General features: G+C 36.0%; 1 protein-coding gene across 2 annotated transcripts in view; it reads left to right on the top strand.

Annotated features, from left to right (window-relative positions):
• CEP152 (centrosomal protein 152) overlaps nucleotides 1-21357 on the top strand; it is an 89030-nt gene that overhangs the window by 49723 nt on the left and 17950 nt on the right. For both annotated transcript variants that reach the window (XM_025472860.3, XM_025472859.3), the window contains exons 14-20: nucleotides 3498-3626; nucleotides 4202-4311; nucleotides 5097-5225; nucleotides 5358-5493; nucleotides 10285-10566; nucleotides 13219-13350; nucleotides 18248-18898. In XM_025472860.3, coding sequence (XP_025328645.3) covers nucleotides 3498-3626; nucleotides 4202-4311; nucleotides 5097-5225; nucleotides 5358-5493; nucleotides 10285-10566; nucleotides 13219-13350; nucleotides 18248-18898 — 1569 coding nt within the window. The remainder of the gene's footprint in view (nucleotides 1-3497; nucleotides 3627-4201; nucleotides 4312-5096; nucleotides 5226-5357; nucleotides 5494-10284; nucleotides 10567-13218; nucleotides 13351-18247; nucleotides 18899-21357) is intronic.

The raw sequence follows: 21357 nt of genomic DNA, 5'->3' as shown, positions 1-21357 counted from the left end.
TCCATTATATATGTGTGTATGTGTGTGTGTACATATACATGTACATATATATATATTTTTCCCCCAAGATCTTTCTATCACAGAGATCTTTACCATTGCCTTTGTGTATATATACCATTTACATTTACCATTGTGTGTGTGTTTATATACACACACACGTATATACAAACACACACCACATCTTCTTTATCCGTTCATCTGTCAATGAACATTTTTCAAGTGCTCAATAGCCATCTGTGGTTAATGGCTACTGTATTCAACAGTACAGATCCGGAGGGAGATGAACATGTATAACTTTGTGTAATAAGGATGATACTGGTTGCAAAGTGCTCTAAGAAAGAATAACTAACCAGGCATGGTTGTAGGGGAGATGGTAAGGCAAACCTTAGTGAGGTTTTTAAGGAGGGAATATTTGATCTCTATCCTGAAGGATAAAGGCAGGAGAGAAGGTAGGAAGGAACATGTCAGACTTGAGCAGAAGTATATAAAAAAGGATGTAACAAATAACTGGTATAACTAGGGAGTAGGGCATGTGTCTAGAAGTCTATATTGTATAAGTTTCAATCGTCTGGAATCTTTGAGGCCAAAAACATATAGATGTTATATCAATTTTTGGAATAATATAGCTGGCATTAAATCCTGAGGTTAATGAAGTAATGTTGAACTTCTCTGCTTGCTATAGGGATGTTAAGAGAAAGAACATGTCAATTTAAACTTCCTTGGATATCTTTTTAAAGAGAACTAGGTCATCAAAATCCTTTCCTAAAGCCTTTCTAAGTATTGAAAAGGGCAGCAAAATATTTACTCTGTAATCTTAATTAGCATGTTTCTTTTATGAATGTTTAAAAGTATTTGGTTGTATTTATTGCTTTATAACTTTGTAGTATATTTTATTTTTATTCATATCCATCTTATATAGAAAAATTAAAGATTATCACAGAAATTCTGTTGTTTTTGCTTTCATATCATTTGAGTATTCAAACAGTACTGTTCTCTGACATTTCCAGGATCATTAAGATGAATATTAGGAACTTGTCCATATGTAGCACTATGCACTAATTGGGAGTGAACTAAATTCTATGCTGTTCATTCCAGTTGAACAACTGGGCCTTTAAGGTAGAATGTAGTAAAGTCCTTAGGAAGATAAGTCTAGCAGTCAGGATCCATATCTACACTGAATTTTTTGTTAGCATAATAAATAAAACATAGAGGCCTTTTTGTATCTGCTACTCAGTGGAGATCATTACCTAGCCACGAGCTGTGGTTAAAACAATACTCTGATTCCAAGGTACTTGATAGGCAATGTTCAGTAGCCAACTCAGAAAGTTCTTATCCAGTCTTTTTAGACATAGAAATTAGGAAGGTAATGTAAGAATTGGTATATTACATGTCTTTTTTTCTTCAAGGTAATATCTTTAGTATTCTGACTTTAGAAAGAAGTTTCATTGTAACATTCAAGTGGTCTTTTTCTTTTTAAAGGTCTTTTTTTTCTTTTAGATTTTATTTATTTATTCTTGAGAGATAGAGACAGAGACATAGGCAGAGGGAGCAGCAGGCTCCCTGTAGTGAGCCTGATGCAGGATTCGATGCCAGGACTCTGGGCCCACAACCTGAGCTGAAGGCAGGCACTTAACCAACTCAGCCACCCAGGCAACCCTTAAGTAAGGGTTTTGTGCTGATAGGTACAAGTACCTAGTCCGTGTGTGCCTGCAGTGTGATAATATGTCAAAACAGAGCGTAATACCTAGCTGTGAAAATTGGTTTCCCCTGTCATATCAGTATGACGTTATTTTCAATCATTTCCTTTCATAATAATATAAAACTCACCAATGGGGAAGGAAGCACAAATGAATATCATAAACTTTAAAAAGTGGAGGCCAAGTTAGAAAAATTAAAGCCATTCTAATGAGTCAGTAAAATCCTTGAAAGTCTCATTAGTACCTCTACATCTGGAGAGAACCTCACAGAGTAGATATTCGTAGCTCTTCTCTCCTCTGGCTAGCGTAGAAGCAGTGGCTTCTGGACAATGATGGCAAGTGAAAAAGGGAAAATCAACAACTGGAGCAGTCTCCCTGTAAAGAAAAGTGGAGGCTAAGAATCAGAAGACTGAACCAGAACCTGGGTGTTCTGTTACCCTACATGTGAATGAGATACCCGTACCTCCCCAATGAGGAGAATGAATCTTGATACAGGATATTTTTTATACATTGTAAAAGAGAGCTCAGACTTCAGGTAAATACATAAACCAACAAGTCAAATGGAGTAGATATTTAAAAAAAAATCTTTGTGGCCCCTACAATGAATAAATAATTCACAAAGGTAGATAAAGAAGACACTTAGATGGTAAGAGTAAAATGTGAAATAGTATAAGCAGACAAATCTGGGAAGATGAAAAACGAATTATGAAGGCATGTTAAGAGGTTCTGCTCTGATGGCAATGCAAGAAATGCAAATGATAGCAGGTGTTGGCTACCCTTTCCCCATAAAATACAATAATTATTTCAAAACAGTCATTGCCCTTGGAGGCAAAGAGAATTGGACAGATTCTCACAGATGGACTACCTGACAATATACATTTGCATGATCTTGTGGGAAACAATTTGCCAAAATTTGTCATGAATCTTAAAATACTGTACTTGTTGAATAAAATACAGATCTATGAGTTAATGCTGATTACATAAATAAGTACAGAAATAAATTAGATGCTAAACATAGTATAAGATAAAAAAATAGAATATTTGCATAGTCTCATAGTATCTTTTCATAAGATACTTATTCCTAATAACAAGTAGAAAAATTGTAACTTTACAGTGAAGGTTCCTGCAGATATTATCCTTCATTTATTGATCATAATCAGTTGATGAAACACACTGACGTCATGTGTTTCCTGAAGAGCACACACATCACTACAGATGACCTGAATTTAGTAATGAAGTAATATCAGAGAAACCTACATTGAAAGGCATCTTACAAAATAACTAGTTGGCACCAAAAAGTCTTAGTTTTTTTTTTAAGATTTTATTTATTCATGATAGACAGAGAGAGACACAGGCAGAGGGAGAAGCAGGCTCCACGTGGGACTCAATCCCGGACTCCAGGATTGCGCCCTGGGCCAAAGGCAGGCGCTAAACTGCTGAGCCACCCAGGGATCCTCCAAAGTCTTAGGTTTGAAAGACAAAGACTGAACTGTCCCTAGATTGAAGGAGACTAATCAGACATGACAACTAAATGCCATGTGGAATTGTTGACTAGATCCAGACTGAGAAAAAGAACATTAGAGGAAAATTGGAGAATTTTGTATAAGGTCTGTAGATCACATCTGAGTTAATTTCTGGTTTTGATCATTGTATTGTGGTTATATTTGGATACAGCGATAAAAGTTATGGAAATTATTTGTGCTGTTTTTGCAATTTCTTTTTAAGTATGAAATTATTTTAAAAGCATAACTTAGAATTTTTTAAAAATCTGAAAAGCTTTTGATTTCTTTTAACATTTAGACTAAAATAGATACCTCGGAAAACCCAACTAATCAATTCTGGCCTGGCTCTTCTAATTCTGATATGATTGTCAAAGATGACATTCTGCGATTTGAAAATGAAATTCATGTTTTACAGCAACAAAATCAGGTAATTAAAAGTCTCCTGTATTTTATGAGAATTTTTATGACCTCATTAAATTCAAAGGATATAACAGACTTCAAAAATCCAGAGGTAATGTGATTTAGTAGATAGGTTTATTAGTAGGTGAATAAGGATTCCAGTTATTTTCCATTATTGGTCATGAGGTAGTACTTTCATCAGAAGGTAAGTTGGTGTAATTCCAGTTTCCTGTTTATAGAGAAGCATGGCTACTAGAGGTGTTCTTTTCTTGACCAAATAGTTCAACATTGTTTATTTATATGGTTGTGAAGATTATTGAATTCTAAGACTTAAGACATTGGTTAGCTAATACTTCTCTCGTTTAATGTTTTCATTTCATATAGTTCAAAATGAGTACAAAATTTTAAGTCTTAGCCCTACCAGAAAGCTGCTTCTCAAATGATTCTCTACTCTTAGAAGGCTTAAAGAGACTTTGTAGAATGATGAAAATGATACATCATCATTACAGGCTAGAGATAAAGCACAGAGGATATTAAAAAATAAGATTGGACACATCAATGAAAATGATGTTTATTTCCTCTACTGTATTCTTTTGTATATAGGAACTTAAAGAAACGGAAGAAAAACTGAGAAATACAAACCAAGACTTATGTAATCAGATGAGACAAATGGTACAAGATTTTGACCGTGACAAACAGGAAGCTGTGGATAGGTAAGGAGTATATGGAGGTCTAATGCCTGCCTCCAGCCTCTATCCTCCTTCCCCCTGTGGCTAAAGAAAAGATTCAAGAGAAGTTATGGAATGAACCCTCCCTACTGAGATCTCAGACTGAAGAAGATGAGTCTCTGGCTTCTCAAATTAGAATTCGGAACACATTTTCCATGGCAGTGATGTTATGTAGTGGGTTGGGTTCTATATCACCATCAAAGCTGTAGTTCATTGAAATAGTATAGCTTTATGGTTTTTATAGACTATCTGGGAAACTATTCTTTATAAGGAAGAAATCTGGAAGAGAGTATGTCTTCCAAATACCAAATCATAAACTTGGAAACAGATTTTTGGAACATAACTTACTTGTGAGTTGAGTACTGCTAGTATTTATGTTTAGTATAGATACCTTGAAATTTTGGAACAATGTTATTTCAATTAATTTTTTGTAAACAAGTCCTCAACCAAAGACTATTATCTGTTTGAAAGACTGGAGCATTCTCCTACCCATGTTGCTACCCATGTTTTTCCTACCCACGTTTTTCTCTAGAAACATTTGAAGAAAGAAAATTTTGAAGATTCTTTAAGCTTCTTCATTGGGAATTAATTATTACCACTTTTGGTTGGAGCAAACCAACCTGACTTTAATTATAATATGTATTAGAGGGAGGGAGGGAGTGGGTAGGGAAGGAAGAAAAAAAAAAAAAAGAACAACAATTCATCTTGGTGTTTCTAGTAATGCTAGGTACTGCCTTAGATTCTGCTGTCTGCTCTCTTTTTTTTTCTAGATGTGAGAGGACTTACCAGCAGCACCATGAAGCCATGAAAGCCCAAATACGTGAAAGCCTGTTAGCAAAGCATGCTTTGGAGAAGCAGCAGCTCTTTGAAGTTTACGAGGGGGCTCGCTTGCAACTTAGGTGAGAACAAGAGAGTATAACTATCCTTTAAGCTGTAGAGACAGCATTCTCCTGTTTTGTAGTTGAGAGAAAAATTATTTGCAGCCCTTATATTTTTTGTGGTCATTTAGCTGCTGGTTTTGTGTATCCAAGGTCTGAGTTAGATAAGATGAATAAGGAGATGGCTGCTGTGCAAGAATGTTATCTGGAAGTGTGCAGAGAGAAGGATGATCTGGAATCAACTCTCAGGAAGACCATTGAAAAGGAGCAACAGGCGCAGGAGCAGAAGGTATGGGAAAAGTTCATGTTATGTTTGCTCCATCTCATTCCTCTGGCTTCACTGTTGTCATAGAAACCAGTACACTTGTTCTTTTGTGACATGTGGAAGGCATACATAGAAGTAAGTCCCTTTACTTTTGGCTGTATCACACCAATATAGCTCATAAGGCATAGAAATCTTGAGATGATTACTAAAATCTTAGTAGAAAATGACATCCATATAGAAGAAAATGATTCTTCCTTATGTCTTTATTCTAAGAGCCAAAACTGGGCTAAAAAATAAATGAATGAATGAACGAATGAATGAATAAGTGAATGAATGAATGAATGAATGAATGAATGAATGAATGAATAAACAAGAGTGGACCTGGGTCACTGTGAGTCTGAAACCCAGGGATCCTCAGTTTGCAATCATTTGTTGGCTGCAGGTGAACCTACCTAGTCCTGTGAGCACTGCATACAACATTGGCTCAGAAACATTTTTCTCCGACCCATTTCTCTCTCAGTACCTAAGTGTCATTTTATTCTTCTGGGGGGAAGGGCAGGAATTTGAACTTGGGACTTAAGACAAAGAAGGTGGTGGTATGGAGCCCTGGAGAGCAAGGTCACACTGTTAATGTGACCTCTTCCAGGGAAGTTCTTGTTTTTAGGGAAGCTGTACTCCCTCCTCCTGCCCGAATCCAAGTTGCTGTTGGTGAGTGTCCAGAAGTAAAATCACATGTAAACAGTCATCCCTCTTTTCTTCCCTGTCCTGGCCAGAGTCTCATCCAGACACATGTCTGATTTTCCCTTCCACTTTGGACCAGCTGACAGACCACAATTTGAAAGCCACCTGCGTCAAGATTAGAAAATATTTTTAAAGGCTTGAGTGAATGTTCTATACAGAGCCTTTTCTGAACAAAGTTCTATATATTTCTTTAAAGACTTTATTTTTTGAGAGAAAGAAAGATAGTGATAGAGAGCAGGAGAGAGTACAAGTGGGGGAGAGAGGCAGATTCCCCACTGAGCAGGGAGCCTGACTCAAGGCTGGATCCCAGGACCCCACAGATCACAACCTGAGCTGAAGGCAGATGCTTAACTACCTGAGCCAGCCACGCACTCCTGAACAAAGTTATATAAAAGCAGGCTATTGCTACTACAGACTTAAAAAGAATAGTAAAGAGCAGATGAGGAATTCAGCTCATTTAATATTTTGATTATTTTTGAATAGAAAAACATGTCATGTATACATGTCATCTAATGGAAAAAGAGCTTCTAAAGAGCTATTTTAGTTAGTGCTGGCAGTTTAAAAGTTAGAAGGGATCTTAAATTACTTAGAAATTAAGGATTTAGCTTTTAGTAATGTTTAAAAAAATTGAAATAGATCTCTACTATGATTCTTTTTTTTTTTGATTCTTTCTTTATAAATATATGAATTGACAAGAACAAAAGAGCAATTCTCTCAAAGAGGTCATTCTTTTCAGGAATATTTTACTTTTAAAGAATCAATTGAACTATAAAATTGGATCACATAAATTGGTCACTTGCAATGAACAGCTCTACGATGTTGGCTCATGAATGCTTGTACACAAGGACAGAAGAAAAGTTAATATTACTATTTGGCCCTTCCAAAAAAAGCTTACAGGATATATTTTTTTTCTTTGAAAATTTTTAATGGTCATGTAATGAAATTGACTTTTTTCATTTGTTGTAGCGTTCTGCACTTTTTTAACATAGGATTTAATGCATGTATAGAATGATGAAGGTACAGAAGACTTATCACCCTGCAACACTGCTTTGTGCTAGCCCTGTGTAGTTATATCCACCCTCATTGAAAGGGCCAGAGTACTTACCACATTAGAAGTATATATAATTCCTCCCTTCTCTGGAAATACTTTAGTTTTTTATTTAGACTTACATAAACCTACTATAAAACTTACTAATCTTTATAAGCCAGTCAGAACAGAACTTTAAATTTAAGAGAATTTATTTAATCTTTTCATATCCTCTAGAGGTAGGCAAAGATATACCAATCTGTTTTCCTAGGTAATGTTTCACACGCACACAATAGAAGAATCTTTCTAAACTCAAGCAAGCTAGGGAACTTTCAGAGTAGTCCTTTTTTGCAGGACATAAACCATTTTCCCTGCAATTGGCTTTCGGGTCAGTAACTTAGTCTGGATACAGAATTCATAAGATAGGCAACCCCGAGAGTCCTGGGGTGTATTTTCCTGTTCTGTATGTGCTCTTTTCTGAAATGCTTATTGAGTCAGGCTGTGGGTTAAGTAGGGGCTGAATTCCATGTTTTAGAACTTTTATTGACACACAGAACTTTGCTTACATTTTTGCCTGGCTTGTTCAGAGAATGGGAAAAGGTCACATACACAGAACTCTTCAGCCTGTGTATTAATAATCATTGGAGGTCATGAATTTTCAGACAAGGCAAAAGTGGGCAGTATTCCCATTCATAATTTCACTTCTATACACCTTAAGGCTCATTTATATAGTTGTAATACATGCTGAGTCTGTCCTTAGAGTTCTTTTGCTTTCTGGGGCATGCAAATCAAGCTTAAATATTTTAAAACTATCCAAAAATGTACTTCCTTTTAATGATAAAACTTTTAAAGTTAGATATACCTCTAGTATGTTCAAATGGCAGATCCCTGTGCTTGATAAATCTGTTACTTCTATAAAGAGAGGTAAGCAAGGTTTTCCCCACTGTGGTAGATTGCAAAAATGGCCACACGTTCTTCCCATCAGTGAATGCACGCACTAGTATTGTAGTATGAGTTTGTAGCTATTCTCAGTAAGAGGTGGTCTGTTTCTCACACCTTGAATCTGATCTTGGCCACATGATTGGCTCTGGCCACTGAGATGTTAGTAAACATTACGTAAAAAGAGCCTTAAAAATGCAAGCCATTTATGCATTGGGGCATACAAGCTTGATGCTCTGAAAAATGCAGTGACCACCACTGTGTGAATGATCTGGGATACCCTGTTGAGTGATGACACATTGACCAAGTCAACTTTCTAACAGATATCGAGCTAACCTCCAGACATGTGAATGAGACTATAGAGACTATATAGATCGTGTACCTCAACTGCCTGCAGAGATCAACAGTGTTGACTTAGGTCAGAACCACCACCCAGCTGACCCAGAGATTGATAAGAAATAATAGATGTTTGCTGTTTTAGTTTAGTTCTGTTATAGTTAAATTTTGGCTGGCTTTTTATGTAGTAAATCTACCTATGCACAAACAAACAGAAAATTGGTAGCAGTTTTCTGCTGTGGGTCAAAAGGAAATGTGGATACATATGGAACAACTCCTGAAGGATAGATATACACAGATAAGACAATTTGAAGATTCCTTCTAAAGTCAACAGAAAGTAACAGTGATATATGATATGATCCTGAACAACTTTCTCAGCCATGTAATTGAGACTGCCCTATAGCATTAGTACAACTATGGTTTCCATGACCGGATTGTGAGGAAATGGGTTCTTCAGTCACCAGTTTCCAACATCATACAACACTGAAAAAAAAATAGATAGCATCTTTTCGGCATGTGCCATTGGTGGAAAGGAATCAGATGGCAATTCAGACCAAAATAAGCCAGGTCAGGTGTGAACCAGAAAAAATCCAGACAACCAGGTAGTCATGACTCAGAACTAATGGTAAAGGGACACTGAACAAAAGCTCTCTTTTGAATGTCAATAGGTATGTGAAGTGTATACTTTTTTTAGCATTATGTCTTGTGGGCTTCAGTGTGATATTTCTCGTTGCATCTCGGTGAAACCTCCAGAGAACCGCTTTAAAAATTTTTAGATGGAAACTGTTATAGGTTAGTGGATCCCTGAGTAGAACTTTATTAGAGTTTTCAGATCAACTGGATTTCTAGAGTACATAGAGAATGTTATATGAATAGTTCAAATTATTAAATTTTATCTGACACTTGACAGTTACTATTTGATAATTCTTCAGCTAGTTTTGATAAAACATTTTGTCTTTAGTAATGAAAAAAACACCAATCTGAATTGGTGATGTTTTTGTGAGACTATCAGGAAAGCATAAACTGTTACACAAGGTTGCCATTTCAAATGCAGCAATACAGCAGCCTGGGATTGTGATAGCCAGGAAAGCAGTTTGAGAACTCTGGATACCCAGAAGGTGGAAAACAGGAAAAGGGAAAAGCAAGTTTTGCTGTTTCATAGTTTTGCCTAAGACAGACTGCTTGGATCCATCCCAGTACACTGTTGAAAGTAGAAAGTTATCATTAAGATATTATTCTAATAATGCTGCTTCCCCCTTCTTGAACGCACAGTTGACTCAGTAGAATTTAATATCATAACAAATAAGGTTCTAACTTGTTCAAGTAAGTAAAACTATTTTTTTAGATTGTTCAGTTTTAAGTTCATTAATTAGACTTAACCCAGTGCCTGCTTTGTGGAAAGCCTGGTGTTGATGGAAAAAACATAATAGAAGTTTTCTTCATAAGAAAAAAAAAAAATCATGCCATCTTTGTAGTGGCAATGTCAAAGCTTCCAGAAGGAGCATCTTGAGAACAAGATAGCCTGACCTTATGCAGTATACTCAAATCTTCCATGTGATTTATGTCACATTTATAGGGTCCAACAGTAACTTTCAGGGTTTACTTGAGAATATATTTTCATTGACTAAGTTTCTAAATCTCATGGAATTACTACAACAATGTCTAGATGGTTTTCAAACACAGCTGTGGTTGCTCTTTTGGCTAGCTATTAATTCCAGTTTTTGCTTATTTGAATATTTTTTCTTTTCATATGATTTTTCTTCTGAAAACAGATCAAACAAGAACTTATTCAACAGCTTGAAAAGGAGTGGCAGTCTAAGCTGGATCAAACTATAAAGGCAATGAAAAAGAAGACCTCAGATTGTTGCAGCCAAACTGACCAAGTAACCACTGCAGATGTTATTTCCAAGAAAGAGATGACAGCCATGATAGAAGAACAGAAGCGAAGGATCCGGCAAGATTTAGAGCAAGAAAAAGAAACAGCTATCAGTGGGGAGTTGAAGAAACTTGAGGTTGAATTAGAACTCAAATATTGTGAAAATATTGCCAAACAGGTAATATTATGGCTTATTATAGTAAAATTATTGAAACTGCCTACTAATGAAAACATGTAAAATGGTACCATTGAACTTGTTCATAACTTTATATTTTAAAAATTTTGTACATTCTAGGATAGAGAACCTCTTAGGTTGTTACTAAAATTTTCTTCATTATGTTTCTGTTACTCCTTGTTTTTTCTGTGTATTCTTTTTTTTTTTTTTTTTTTTAATTTTTATTTATTTATGATAGTCACAGAGAGAGCGAGAGAGAGAGGCAGAGACACAGGCAGAGGGAGAAGCAGGCTCCATGCACCGGGAGCCTGATGTGGGATTCGATCCCGGGTTTCCAGGATCGCGCCCTGGGCCAAAGGCAGGCGCCAAACCGCTGCGCCACCCAGGGATCCCTTTTCTGTGTATTCTTTAAGTTTTCAGACTGCCCCATTGAGTTCAGTCTAAGCATTAGGATGCTTGAGGTTAAAGGTGGTGGTTTTACAACGGAATGAACCATAATTTCACTGTGAATCTTCGTATCTAACTTTATAGAACATACTCCACTATGTTCTATGTTCATACTTCACTATAAACTAATAGTTTAACTAATATAAACTAAATATAGTTAACTAATATAAACTAAACTAAGGTAATTTTAGATTAAGCAAACTTAAAGCAAGTAAGATATTCCCCGGTAATTACATTGAGACTTGCAGAGTTAAATCTGCAAGCATGCCCCATTAAATGGGACGTTGTCTGTAAATCCCATACATTGCCAGAAAGCAGTGCCATTGCCTTCCCTTGGATGTGCTCAGAAAGCTAGCTCATTTTTAACTGGGGCATATTACTTGGTTTCCAAGAAATGTCATACTGAGAAAGTATAGCTCTGTATTAATGGAATAAAGAGTTAATTTTTAAAAAATCTATATCATTATAGTGATTTTTGAATTTTTTTGGTTTCAGTATGCCTTTACACTTTTAAAAACTTACGACTCTATAAAGCTTTTCTCTGTATGTGTTATATCTATTTATTGGAAAATGAATATGAGAAATTTTTAAAAAACAAAAATACTGAAGCACACTTTCCATTGGCTGTCAGAGCAGTGACATTCCACATAGCATGTAGCCTCTGGAGCATTGTATTACTTACACATGAAGAAATGGGAGTGAAAAAAGAAAAGGTCTGAATATTATTTTGAAAATAGTTTTGACCTCACAGAGCACCTGACAGGGTATTTAGTTCCTTAGAGGTTCCTGGACCTTACTATAATATTATTTATTTTTTATTTACTATTTTAGACTTATAAAATCTTAGGATAATACCTAAAGTTTTAGAAAATATATTTAGCTTTTGATAAATACTTGGAATTCAGCCTATTTTTAAAATTGTTCTACATGATTTTACAGAATCCTTACAGTATAGGATGTAATGTATGTACAAATGTATGTAATGGAATTGAGGGCATCTTCAGTCAGTTAAATAATTTTCTGTAATGCTTAAGGTTTGAACAGAGTTAATAAAATGTTCTGTGGGCAAAGAGATGTATTATGGGTGCTGCTCTGGTGTATACAATCATAGATCTTATGAAGAAAAACAGCATGATACAGTAGGAAGGAAATATTTATTTATTTATTTATTTATTTATTTATTTATTTAAAATTTTATTTATTCATTCATGACAGACACGCAGAGAGAGAGAGAGAGAGAGAGAGAGAGAGAGAGAGGCAGAGACACAAGGAGAGGGAGAAGCAGGCTCCATGCAGGGAACCTGACGTGGGACTCGATCATGGGTCTTCAGGGTCACACCCCGGGCTGAAAGCAGCACTAAACCGCTGGGCCACTGGGGCTGCCCAGAAGGAAATATTTATAATAACTTTTTAAAGAATATAAACTTCTATAGGAGCTTTATCTCTTCCCTGTATTTTTGACTCCCAGATTTTACCTGTAAATGTATTTAGCATTTTCCAAAACAATTCAGCCCCTTATGTCAATTTTGGTTTTGTATGTTTGTATGGATATAGATATGTATGTGTCTGTGTGTATTTCAAAATAAGGAAATAAGGAAAGATTATTTAATAAATGATCTTGTGGTAACTGGTGACAGATTTACAACCAGATTGCCTTCGTAATTCATCAGGTCTTAAATTTTTTTCCCGAATTGATGTATCACCCTCATTCTTTAGTTGCAAACTCAAGATAGTAGGAAAACTTGTTAGGTACAAGGCTATAAACTATATTGGTGCATGCTGGCATGTGTTAATGTGTTTATAGGTAAGGCATGAAGTCTGTGGATATGGTGAGTGTGCTGATGGGACAGCCGCTGACTCCAAGCAGCATTCCTGCATGTCTTCTCCTTTTTCTCAAGATAAATATGAGTTTGTTGGAAATGATAATCGTTACTTTGTATGAAGCTTTCCAATAATAGTATTGGCCATCAAATGTTTACAGATTCCTACTTCCTGTGGTGCTATTTGCATGGAACAGTATGAGAAGTTTAGAACAGAAGGACTAGAATCTACTGTTTGGGATAAGGTGGAGTACTTGAAGTCAGTGTACCTAATGTAGTGCAATACAATATAAAATGCACATGAAATCATAGTTGCTATTTGCATATGGGATCCTTCTGAAAGTTTATACCTCACTTTACCTCCTTCTCTTGCAATACCCAATTGCAGGTAGAAACAGCTGTACAAAATGCTCGTCATCGATGGCTGGAAGAAATGCCTGATCTTGCAGAGTATAAAGCACGTGTAAGAGCAGAACAGAAGAAGTGGGAAGAACAACAAGACATCACTGTGGCCAGACGGGTAAGCACTCTCCTGGAAAGAAGCTTCAAGAAGGCCTCTTTCCTGACCTCTCATCTTCACCCCAGGAATTTGTATCTACTCACAGTGTTATAGAAGGATTAAATACAGTCAGGCATGTTAAGCATTAGCTCAGAGCCTAGCTGATGGTGTCTGTTCTCATCATCAAGATGTTGAGGGAGAAAGAATGTATTTTAGAGTCTTGAAACTCGTAATCAGGAAGGTAACCTTAACTGTAAAACTAAATCCCATTTGATCTTGCCTTATCTATAGAAGAAATTCAGAACAGGTGTTTATCTGTTTATTAATAGCTGTCCATTTTCTTTCATATGCTTTGTTTCCTATGCTCTGTCAGTTGTCTTATAATCTCCTTGGAAAATAGCCCAACTCTCCTTTCCAGATATGTCATGTTGTTTGACCAGAAATGTAATCATTTGCATTCTTAAAATTTGTTAGAGTAAACCAATTCTAATCAAGATGCCAATAAACTGAACATGGTTTTGAAATTTGACACAATAGTACTAAAATTTACTTGGAAAGGACTAGAAATTTTTTAAATGTTCTGGAAAAGAAATAGTAGTCCAGCCCTAACACATAATAGAATATGTTGGAAAGCGACAATTCAGTGTTGAGTCACAAAAATAGAATTCTTTTTCATTCTGTATAATATAGACTTCAGAGATAGGCCCAACTATAAGTAAAAGCTTAATTGTTTCAAAGCAAGGGGATAAGGAGTTAATCCATAATAAGTAGTCTTATGATAGCCAGATAGCACTTTGGAAAAATTAAGATTACCCACACATACATCACAAGAAAGTCTAAATTGATCAAGAAAACATTTTGGGGTGTCTGGGTGGCTTGGTTGGTTAAGCATCTGCCTTCAACTCTGGTCATGATCCTGGGGTCCCAGGATTGAGTCCCGCATGGGGCTCCATGCTCAGAGGGAATCTACTTGTTCCTTTCTCTCTGCCCCTCCACCTTGTTCATGCTCTCTGTCACTGGCTCTCCCTTTCTCTCTCTATGAAAAAAATCTTAAAAAAAAAAACAAAAACAAAAATATAAGTTAAACATTTTTAGGGCAACTCTCTAGTAGGGTCCCTTACCTCTTCTGGAGCTTTATACTATCACTCAGTAAACTTTGCTTTTCTGCCCCCCTGCTCCCCCAAAAGAATTTAAACATTTTTTTTTAAAGATTTATTTATTTATTTATGATAGACATAAAGAGAGAGAGAGAGAGGCAGAGACACAGGAGGAGGGAGAAGCAGGCTCCATGCCCGGAGCCCGACGTGGGACTCCATCCCGGGACTCCAGGACCGCACCCCGGGCCAAAGGCAGGCGCTAAACCGCTGAGCCACCCAGGGATCCCCAAAGTTAAACATTTTTAAATGAAAGTATAAAAAAAGGAAATTGAATATTTCAGGTCTATACCATAATAACTTAATTTTGGGACAACGGAAAAAGTAGCAAAGATAGATGAAGAGGATAAAACAGGTACAAACATTTAACACATTTGCTTTTGTAATAAAAAAAAAGTGACAGGATAATAAAAATAAGCAAAATAAATGAACTAAATATGAGAAACATTAATATTAATATATAAGAAAAACAATACAAATTTATGAGAAAAACAAGAATCTATGGATAAGTACACCAAGAATATGGACATACAGTCTTCATGAGAAGTCCAAATAACAAACTTAAGGTGCTCTTTTCTGCCGTATGTGTAAAGTCTCTCTTCCTAATTGTAATACAAACACTATAATAGATTGCAGTGTCAGATATATACTGTTCTCACAATATTACAACCATTTTGGGAAAAAAAAAGTGTGTAATAGACATTGAAGCATTCATGTGTCATATTCATGATCTTATTCCACAGATTACTTAAGGAAATAATTCAGCCTAAGTAAACTATTTTAACATTTTCCTTAAGTTATGTGATAATATGTGGGTGTTCATTGCATTATTCTCTATACTTTTTTAGTATGCTGAAATATTTCAGAAGGAAATTTAAGAGAAAGAGGAAATAATGTGGTAATGTGCATGTGTCTCAGACCTCAGAAGTCAAGAATAATTAAGTTGGGTAGGATATAGAAAATAAAGTAGTCAAGAGACCTTTCCTTAAGAACACAGGAGACCCAAATGTATGTGGATGCAGAAATACGGAAATGAGAGGACAGGGACGCCTGGGTGGCTCAGCAGTTGAGTGTCTGCCTTCAGCCCAGGGAGTGATCCTGGAGTCCCAGGATTAAGTTCTGCATCGGGCTTCCTGCATGGAGCCTGCTTCTCCCTCTGCCTGTGTCTCTGCCTCTCTCTCTCTCTGTCTCTCATGAATAAATAAATAAAATCTTTAGAAAAAAAAAAAGAAAAAGAAATGAGAGGACAATGTGTTACTTCTCAAACTTTAGCAAGCATGAGATTTGTAGAGGGTTTGTTAAAGCAGATTCCTGGGCTTTATTCCTAGAGATGCTGATTTGGTGGGCCTGCAGTGAATCCTGAGAATTTGCATTTCTAACAGGCTTCTAGGTGATACACACTGCTGGTTTTTTAGAGCACAGTAGAGTTTGAGTAGCACCATTCTAAATAATTATTCAGCCACAAAACGTAATGTTAACCTTTTGTGGATCCCTCCTCCAAACCAAAAAAGGTGAGCAAGGGCCAGTTGCATAGCATTGGCTGGAGAATTCTTGTAAGATGAGAGTGATCAATCAAGATCTATAAAAATTTAAAGCCAGTTTTTCTGAAGTCCGGAAGTGTCAAAGTTCCTAAAGTTTGCTGCATTAGAAAACATTAGAAAAACCTGAGAATCTGTAAAAAAAAAAAAAAAAAAATACTATTGCCTAGCTCCCATCCCCCAGGCTTTATGTTTTAATGGTACAGAGTGTGGCCTGGGTATTAGGATTTTTAAAGGCTTCTTGGGTGATCTAATGTGTGGCAACTATCAGGAACCACTGACTTGATTAATGCTGTCAGATTTGCTTTGTACAACTTCATGTGAGAGGATGCACACTTTTGGTGAGGTCAGCAGGTCATCCAAATTCCATGGGATATGCCACCTCCACCAAGTTACCTGGTAATGATTTCCAGGATCCACTGTGACAAGACTGTTTTCCCAAACAGCACTCTTTAAACATGTTTCACATTGCTACTCAATCATTCTGCTGGTAGCAAAAGAATTTTGCTGTGAATTCTTTTGTAAAGCTCATCTTAGATGGTAAATTTAAAATACAACTTGAAAATTTTGATTTATGTTCAACTATTCAGGAACGCAGTATTGAATAAAGCCATATAACATCTTTAAGAATTTTTGTAGTTGATGTTTGCTAAGATTATATAATACCTGAAGATTCAGGAAATAGATACCCTATTTCAACAACCAGAATAGGTGGATGGATGGATGGATAGATGGATAGATAGATAGAATTGATTTCTAGCAATCACCACTTTCTAGGCCAAACTTTTGGAGTGCCCACTTCTTTTAACACTTATATCCTTGTAACTTTTTTGAATTTATAAAAAGTGACTCTAGGTCATTATCTAATCTGCTCCTTATGTAGGTGAAGACAAGAAGTACAAAAAAGATTAAGCAACTTTTTTCTAAGGCCATGCATCCAAAGGTTAATAACTACATAACTATATAACTACGTAACTAAATAACTACATTTTTTGAGTCCTTATCTGCCAGACTCTGGACTAAGTGCTTTAGATGTATTTTTTTCTTTTGTCCTTTATTCCTAACAAAATTCTATCAGGTAAGAATTATAATTGTCCCCATTTTATAGTTGATGACACCGAGGCTCAAAGAAATTAAGGCCTGTGGTTCCACAGCTGCTAAGTTTACTGCAGCAATGTATCCCTAGAGCCTGATCTGTTGAGCACCATGCTAGGCTGCCTCAGCAGTCAAAGGCGGGGTTAGAGCTAAGTCTTAGTTTTTTGATTCCCTAGGACTTTTTGGTTATGTTCTATTATTATCTGTGATCTGCTAGCCTTGTCATAAAAGAAAATTAGATTAATGAAAAAATGACTTTTTATGTTTGGTATTGTCATTTAGTGAATTTTGCTAACCACTGTGCTTCCATTAAAATATAGTTATGTTTGCCAGCAAGTTATGCAAATATATATTTGCATATATATTTGCAAATATATTATATTTATATAATATATTTCTATTTATATAGAAATAGATATATTTCTATCTATTTCTAATTATAGAATATATTTCTAATAGTAAGATTATATTTATATAATCTAATATATTATATATTAGAATATATTTTTTATTATATATTTCTAATAGTATATTTCTAATAGTATATTATATTTCTAATAGTAAGATTTATTTATGAAGCTGCTTTTGCTTCATGTAAAAGATACTTCATTTGTCATGGGCTTAGGTAAAATTTGAGGCTACATCTGTATAAAACCAATATGAACTTTTTTCAGAAATTAGTTTTGAATAATTGTGTAATTACATATTTGGGGGGTCTGTTTAAATTTCTAGTTCTCCTTGAAGAAACTTGTGTTTTCTAAATAATATAAGTCATAAAATATATTAGGTGATTTAAAGTGAAGGAAAGGCAGGTATCTGGGTGGCTCAGTCAGTTAAGCATCTGTTTTCAGTTCTGTCATGATCCCGGGGTCCTGGGTTCAAGCCCCATGTTGGGGCTCCCTGCTCAGCAAGGAGAGTCTGCTTGTCCCTCTACCTCTGCCTCTCCTCCTGCTCTTTCTCTCCCTCTCTCAAATAAATAAATGAAGTATTTTAAAAACAGTGAGGGAAAGGATCTTGGAGTATAGTATAAGTATATTTTGGGAGCAATGTCTTATCCCAAATAGTTACTTTAATTTTTTAATTCATGAGGAGATCCTAAAGATTTTAAATGTACATCATTATATCTTTTAGATATCATTTGCTATTTCTGAAGCTAAAGAGAAATGGAAAAGCGAGCTTGAAAATATGAAAAAAAGTGGAATACCTGGAAAAGATTTGGAAGAGAAGATTCATTCTCTTCAGAGAGAGCTTGAGTTAAAGAACGAGGAAGTCCCTGTGGTTGTCAGGGCTGAGCTGGCGAAGGCCCGGAGTGAATGGAACAAAGAAAAGCAAGAAGAAATCCACAGAATTCAGGAACAAAATGAGCAAGATTACCGGCAATTTTTAGATGATCATCGAAATAAAATTAATGAGGTGCTTGCAGCAGCCAAAGAAGACTTTGTGAAACAAAAAACTGAACTACTTCTTCAGAAGGAGACAGAATTGCAAACATGTCTAGACCAGAGTCGTAGAGAATGGGCCATGCAGGAAGCCAGGCGGATCCAACTGGAAATCTATCAGTATGAGGAAGACATCCTCAGTGTACTTGAATTTCTCTTGAAGGACACCCAAAAGGAACATGTCAGTGGTTCAGAGGACAAGCAACTCTTGGAACTCATGTCAACTTGTTCTTCAAAATGGGTATCTGCACAATATTTTGAAAAACTAAAGGCCTGCATACAGAAAGCATTTCAAGATATCCTCTCCCTAGCTATAGAAAGTACCAACTCAGAGTGGGAAAAGGTATGTTCCTGATAAGTGAAAAGCATTATTAATAAACATCAAAGGTGATTGTAGAAGTTGCATATGGTATTTTTTTCCTTTCTTCGTTTTACAGTTTTATAGACATAAAACTTGTGTTTTTACCAGTAGCTTAACAACTTTTTGTAGCGAATCCAAAGAATCTTATTTCTTTTTGCCAAAAAAACTTTTGCTTCTTCAGAGTGCTACAGATATGAGGCAGAGCTTTTAGGCACTAGACCTCTTTCCTAAAAAATATATGCCGTTCTTTGTAGGGGCCTGAGCTATGAAAAACTGAATAACTTTCATTCCTGTTTTTGTTTTTTGGGCATGACCACTTCAAGAAATATGCATTGTATTAAACTAGGGTTTCTTAAGAGCTTCTAAAGAGTTTGGAAGCCTGTTTCTTGCCCTCCAGGAATATGTGTCACAAAGGCCAAAAAATGCCAACCAAGTACAAAAAATATTGTTGTAGAAACAAGCAATTAGAAGTATGGCTCACTCACACAAAACTCTGAATCCCAGTTTTGTTGGTGTACTATATGTGGACATGTAAAATGAGTTAATTGTATCCTTTTAGTTGTCTAAATAGTCTCTGACACCAGCTTTTAGTTTCTGTGGAAGATCTGAAAAAACTGAAGTCTTGTTGGCTTATGATTAAAGAAATGAGATATGCATGAAAAATCCAGAATGATATGTAGGCATTGTGATCAGCCAATTTCAACATTTGGAATTAGAGGTGGAAAAAAAATTGCTGACATTATAAGGTTTGTCTGAGAGGAGACGAAAGAGTTAAGTTTCATGGGATGCCTGGGTGACTCAGTGGTTGAGTGTCTACTTTTGGCTTGGGTCAGCTTGGGTCATGATCCTGGGGTCCTGGGTTCAAGCCCCATGTGGTGCTCCCTGCTCAGCAGGGGGAGCCTGCTTCTCCCTCTGCCGGTGTCTTTGCCTCTCTATGTCTCTCATGAATAAATAAATAAATAAATAAAATCTTAAAATAAAGTTAAGTTTCATTAAGATATCATGATTAACAATTTTTCAAGGCCAAGATTGAACATTTGGTTTTAATACTTACTGGGAAGAGTTATAAACTGAAGAAAAAAATCTAAGTTCCAGTTCCACACTTGAGGACAACTAGTCTGTTACCTATGTAGTCATATATTATAGTTGCTTATCTAAAAAAGAAGGTACAAATGTCTGGCCTAATTCCTTGGGTTTTGTAGAGTTGTTAGGAGTTGTTTTCAATGTAAAAATAACACAGTAAGATCACACTTCCCATGGGGATCCCTGGGTGGCTCAGCGGTTTAGCGCCTGCCTGCCTTTGGCCCAGGGCGTGATCCTGGGATCCGGAGATCGAGTCCCACATCAGGCTTCGTGCATGAAGCCTGCTTCTCCCTCTGCCTGTGTCTCTGCCTTTCTCTTTCTTTCTCTCTGTGTGTCTCTCATGAATAAATAAATAAAATCTTTTTTAAAAAATCACACTTTCCATGAATACTGCTTATACTACTCAACTGAAAATTTTTGGAAAAAAAATGAAGAATTAGTTATAGCCAGTTATAAGCATAAGCAGTGATGGAAAATCATGTTTTATGCTTTCAGGTTTACTTTCCTGAGAAGGCAATCTCTGCTACAAAAATCAGGAAAATATAATACTGTTCCTCTGCTATTAATATATAATCAATCCTAGGGTCTCTGTATTGGGCTTATAATTGTGCTATGGCAGTGTGAAGTCATACATAAGTGTATGACTTAATGTAGCTCACATGTCTGTGAAGGTAGAACCACATAATTTGGTTAAGAACTTAGACTTTTGTGGCTTTTGTTGGGTGGGATTAGATTCTATTCCTGAGATAATCATGGCTTTCAAATGCCTTCTCTGGCATTTGTCATAGAAGAATACTTGATCTTCTGCTGTTTGAGAGCTATCTGAGCTCAGGAGCTTGAGGTAAGCAATGACTGTAAACAGTGATTATAAATTTGCAATATAGGGATCCTTAGGTGGCGCAGCGGTTTGGCGCCTGCCTTTGGCCTAGGGCGTGATCCTGGAGACCCAGGATCGAATCCCACATCGGGCTCCCGGTGCATGGAGCCTGCTTCTCCCTCTGTCTGTGTCTCTGCCTCTCTCTCTCTCTCTCTGTGACTATCATAAATAAATTAAATTAAAAAAAAAAAAAAATAAATTTGCAATATAGGTGCCATAAATATGAAGAACTATGAATTATAATTAATGAAATGTGTCATTTTTAGAACTGTTCATGAACATTAAGACAGGAAAAAATGATCAGTATATATAAAACAAGTCTTCATTAAAATAACTTAGGTGATCAAAACTTTTTAAAAATGGACAGAATGCAATCAATTAAAAATGTAGTTTCCAAGAAAATGAATGCCTTATCAGAATACAATACTACAGGTCATAATGGAAAGAAAGAAAACAAAAACATCAATTGGAACAGAATTTT

The sequence above is a fragment of the Canis lupus genome, chromosome 30 (genome assembly GCF_003254725.2).
Source record: "Canis lupus dingo isolate Sandy chromosome 30, ASM325472v2, whole genome shotgun sequence".
Lineage (NCBI taxonomy): Eukaryota > Metazoa > Chordata > Mammalia > Carnivora > Canidae > Canis > Canis lupus.
This window is presented reverse-complemented; position numbering and strand designations above follow the sequence as displayed.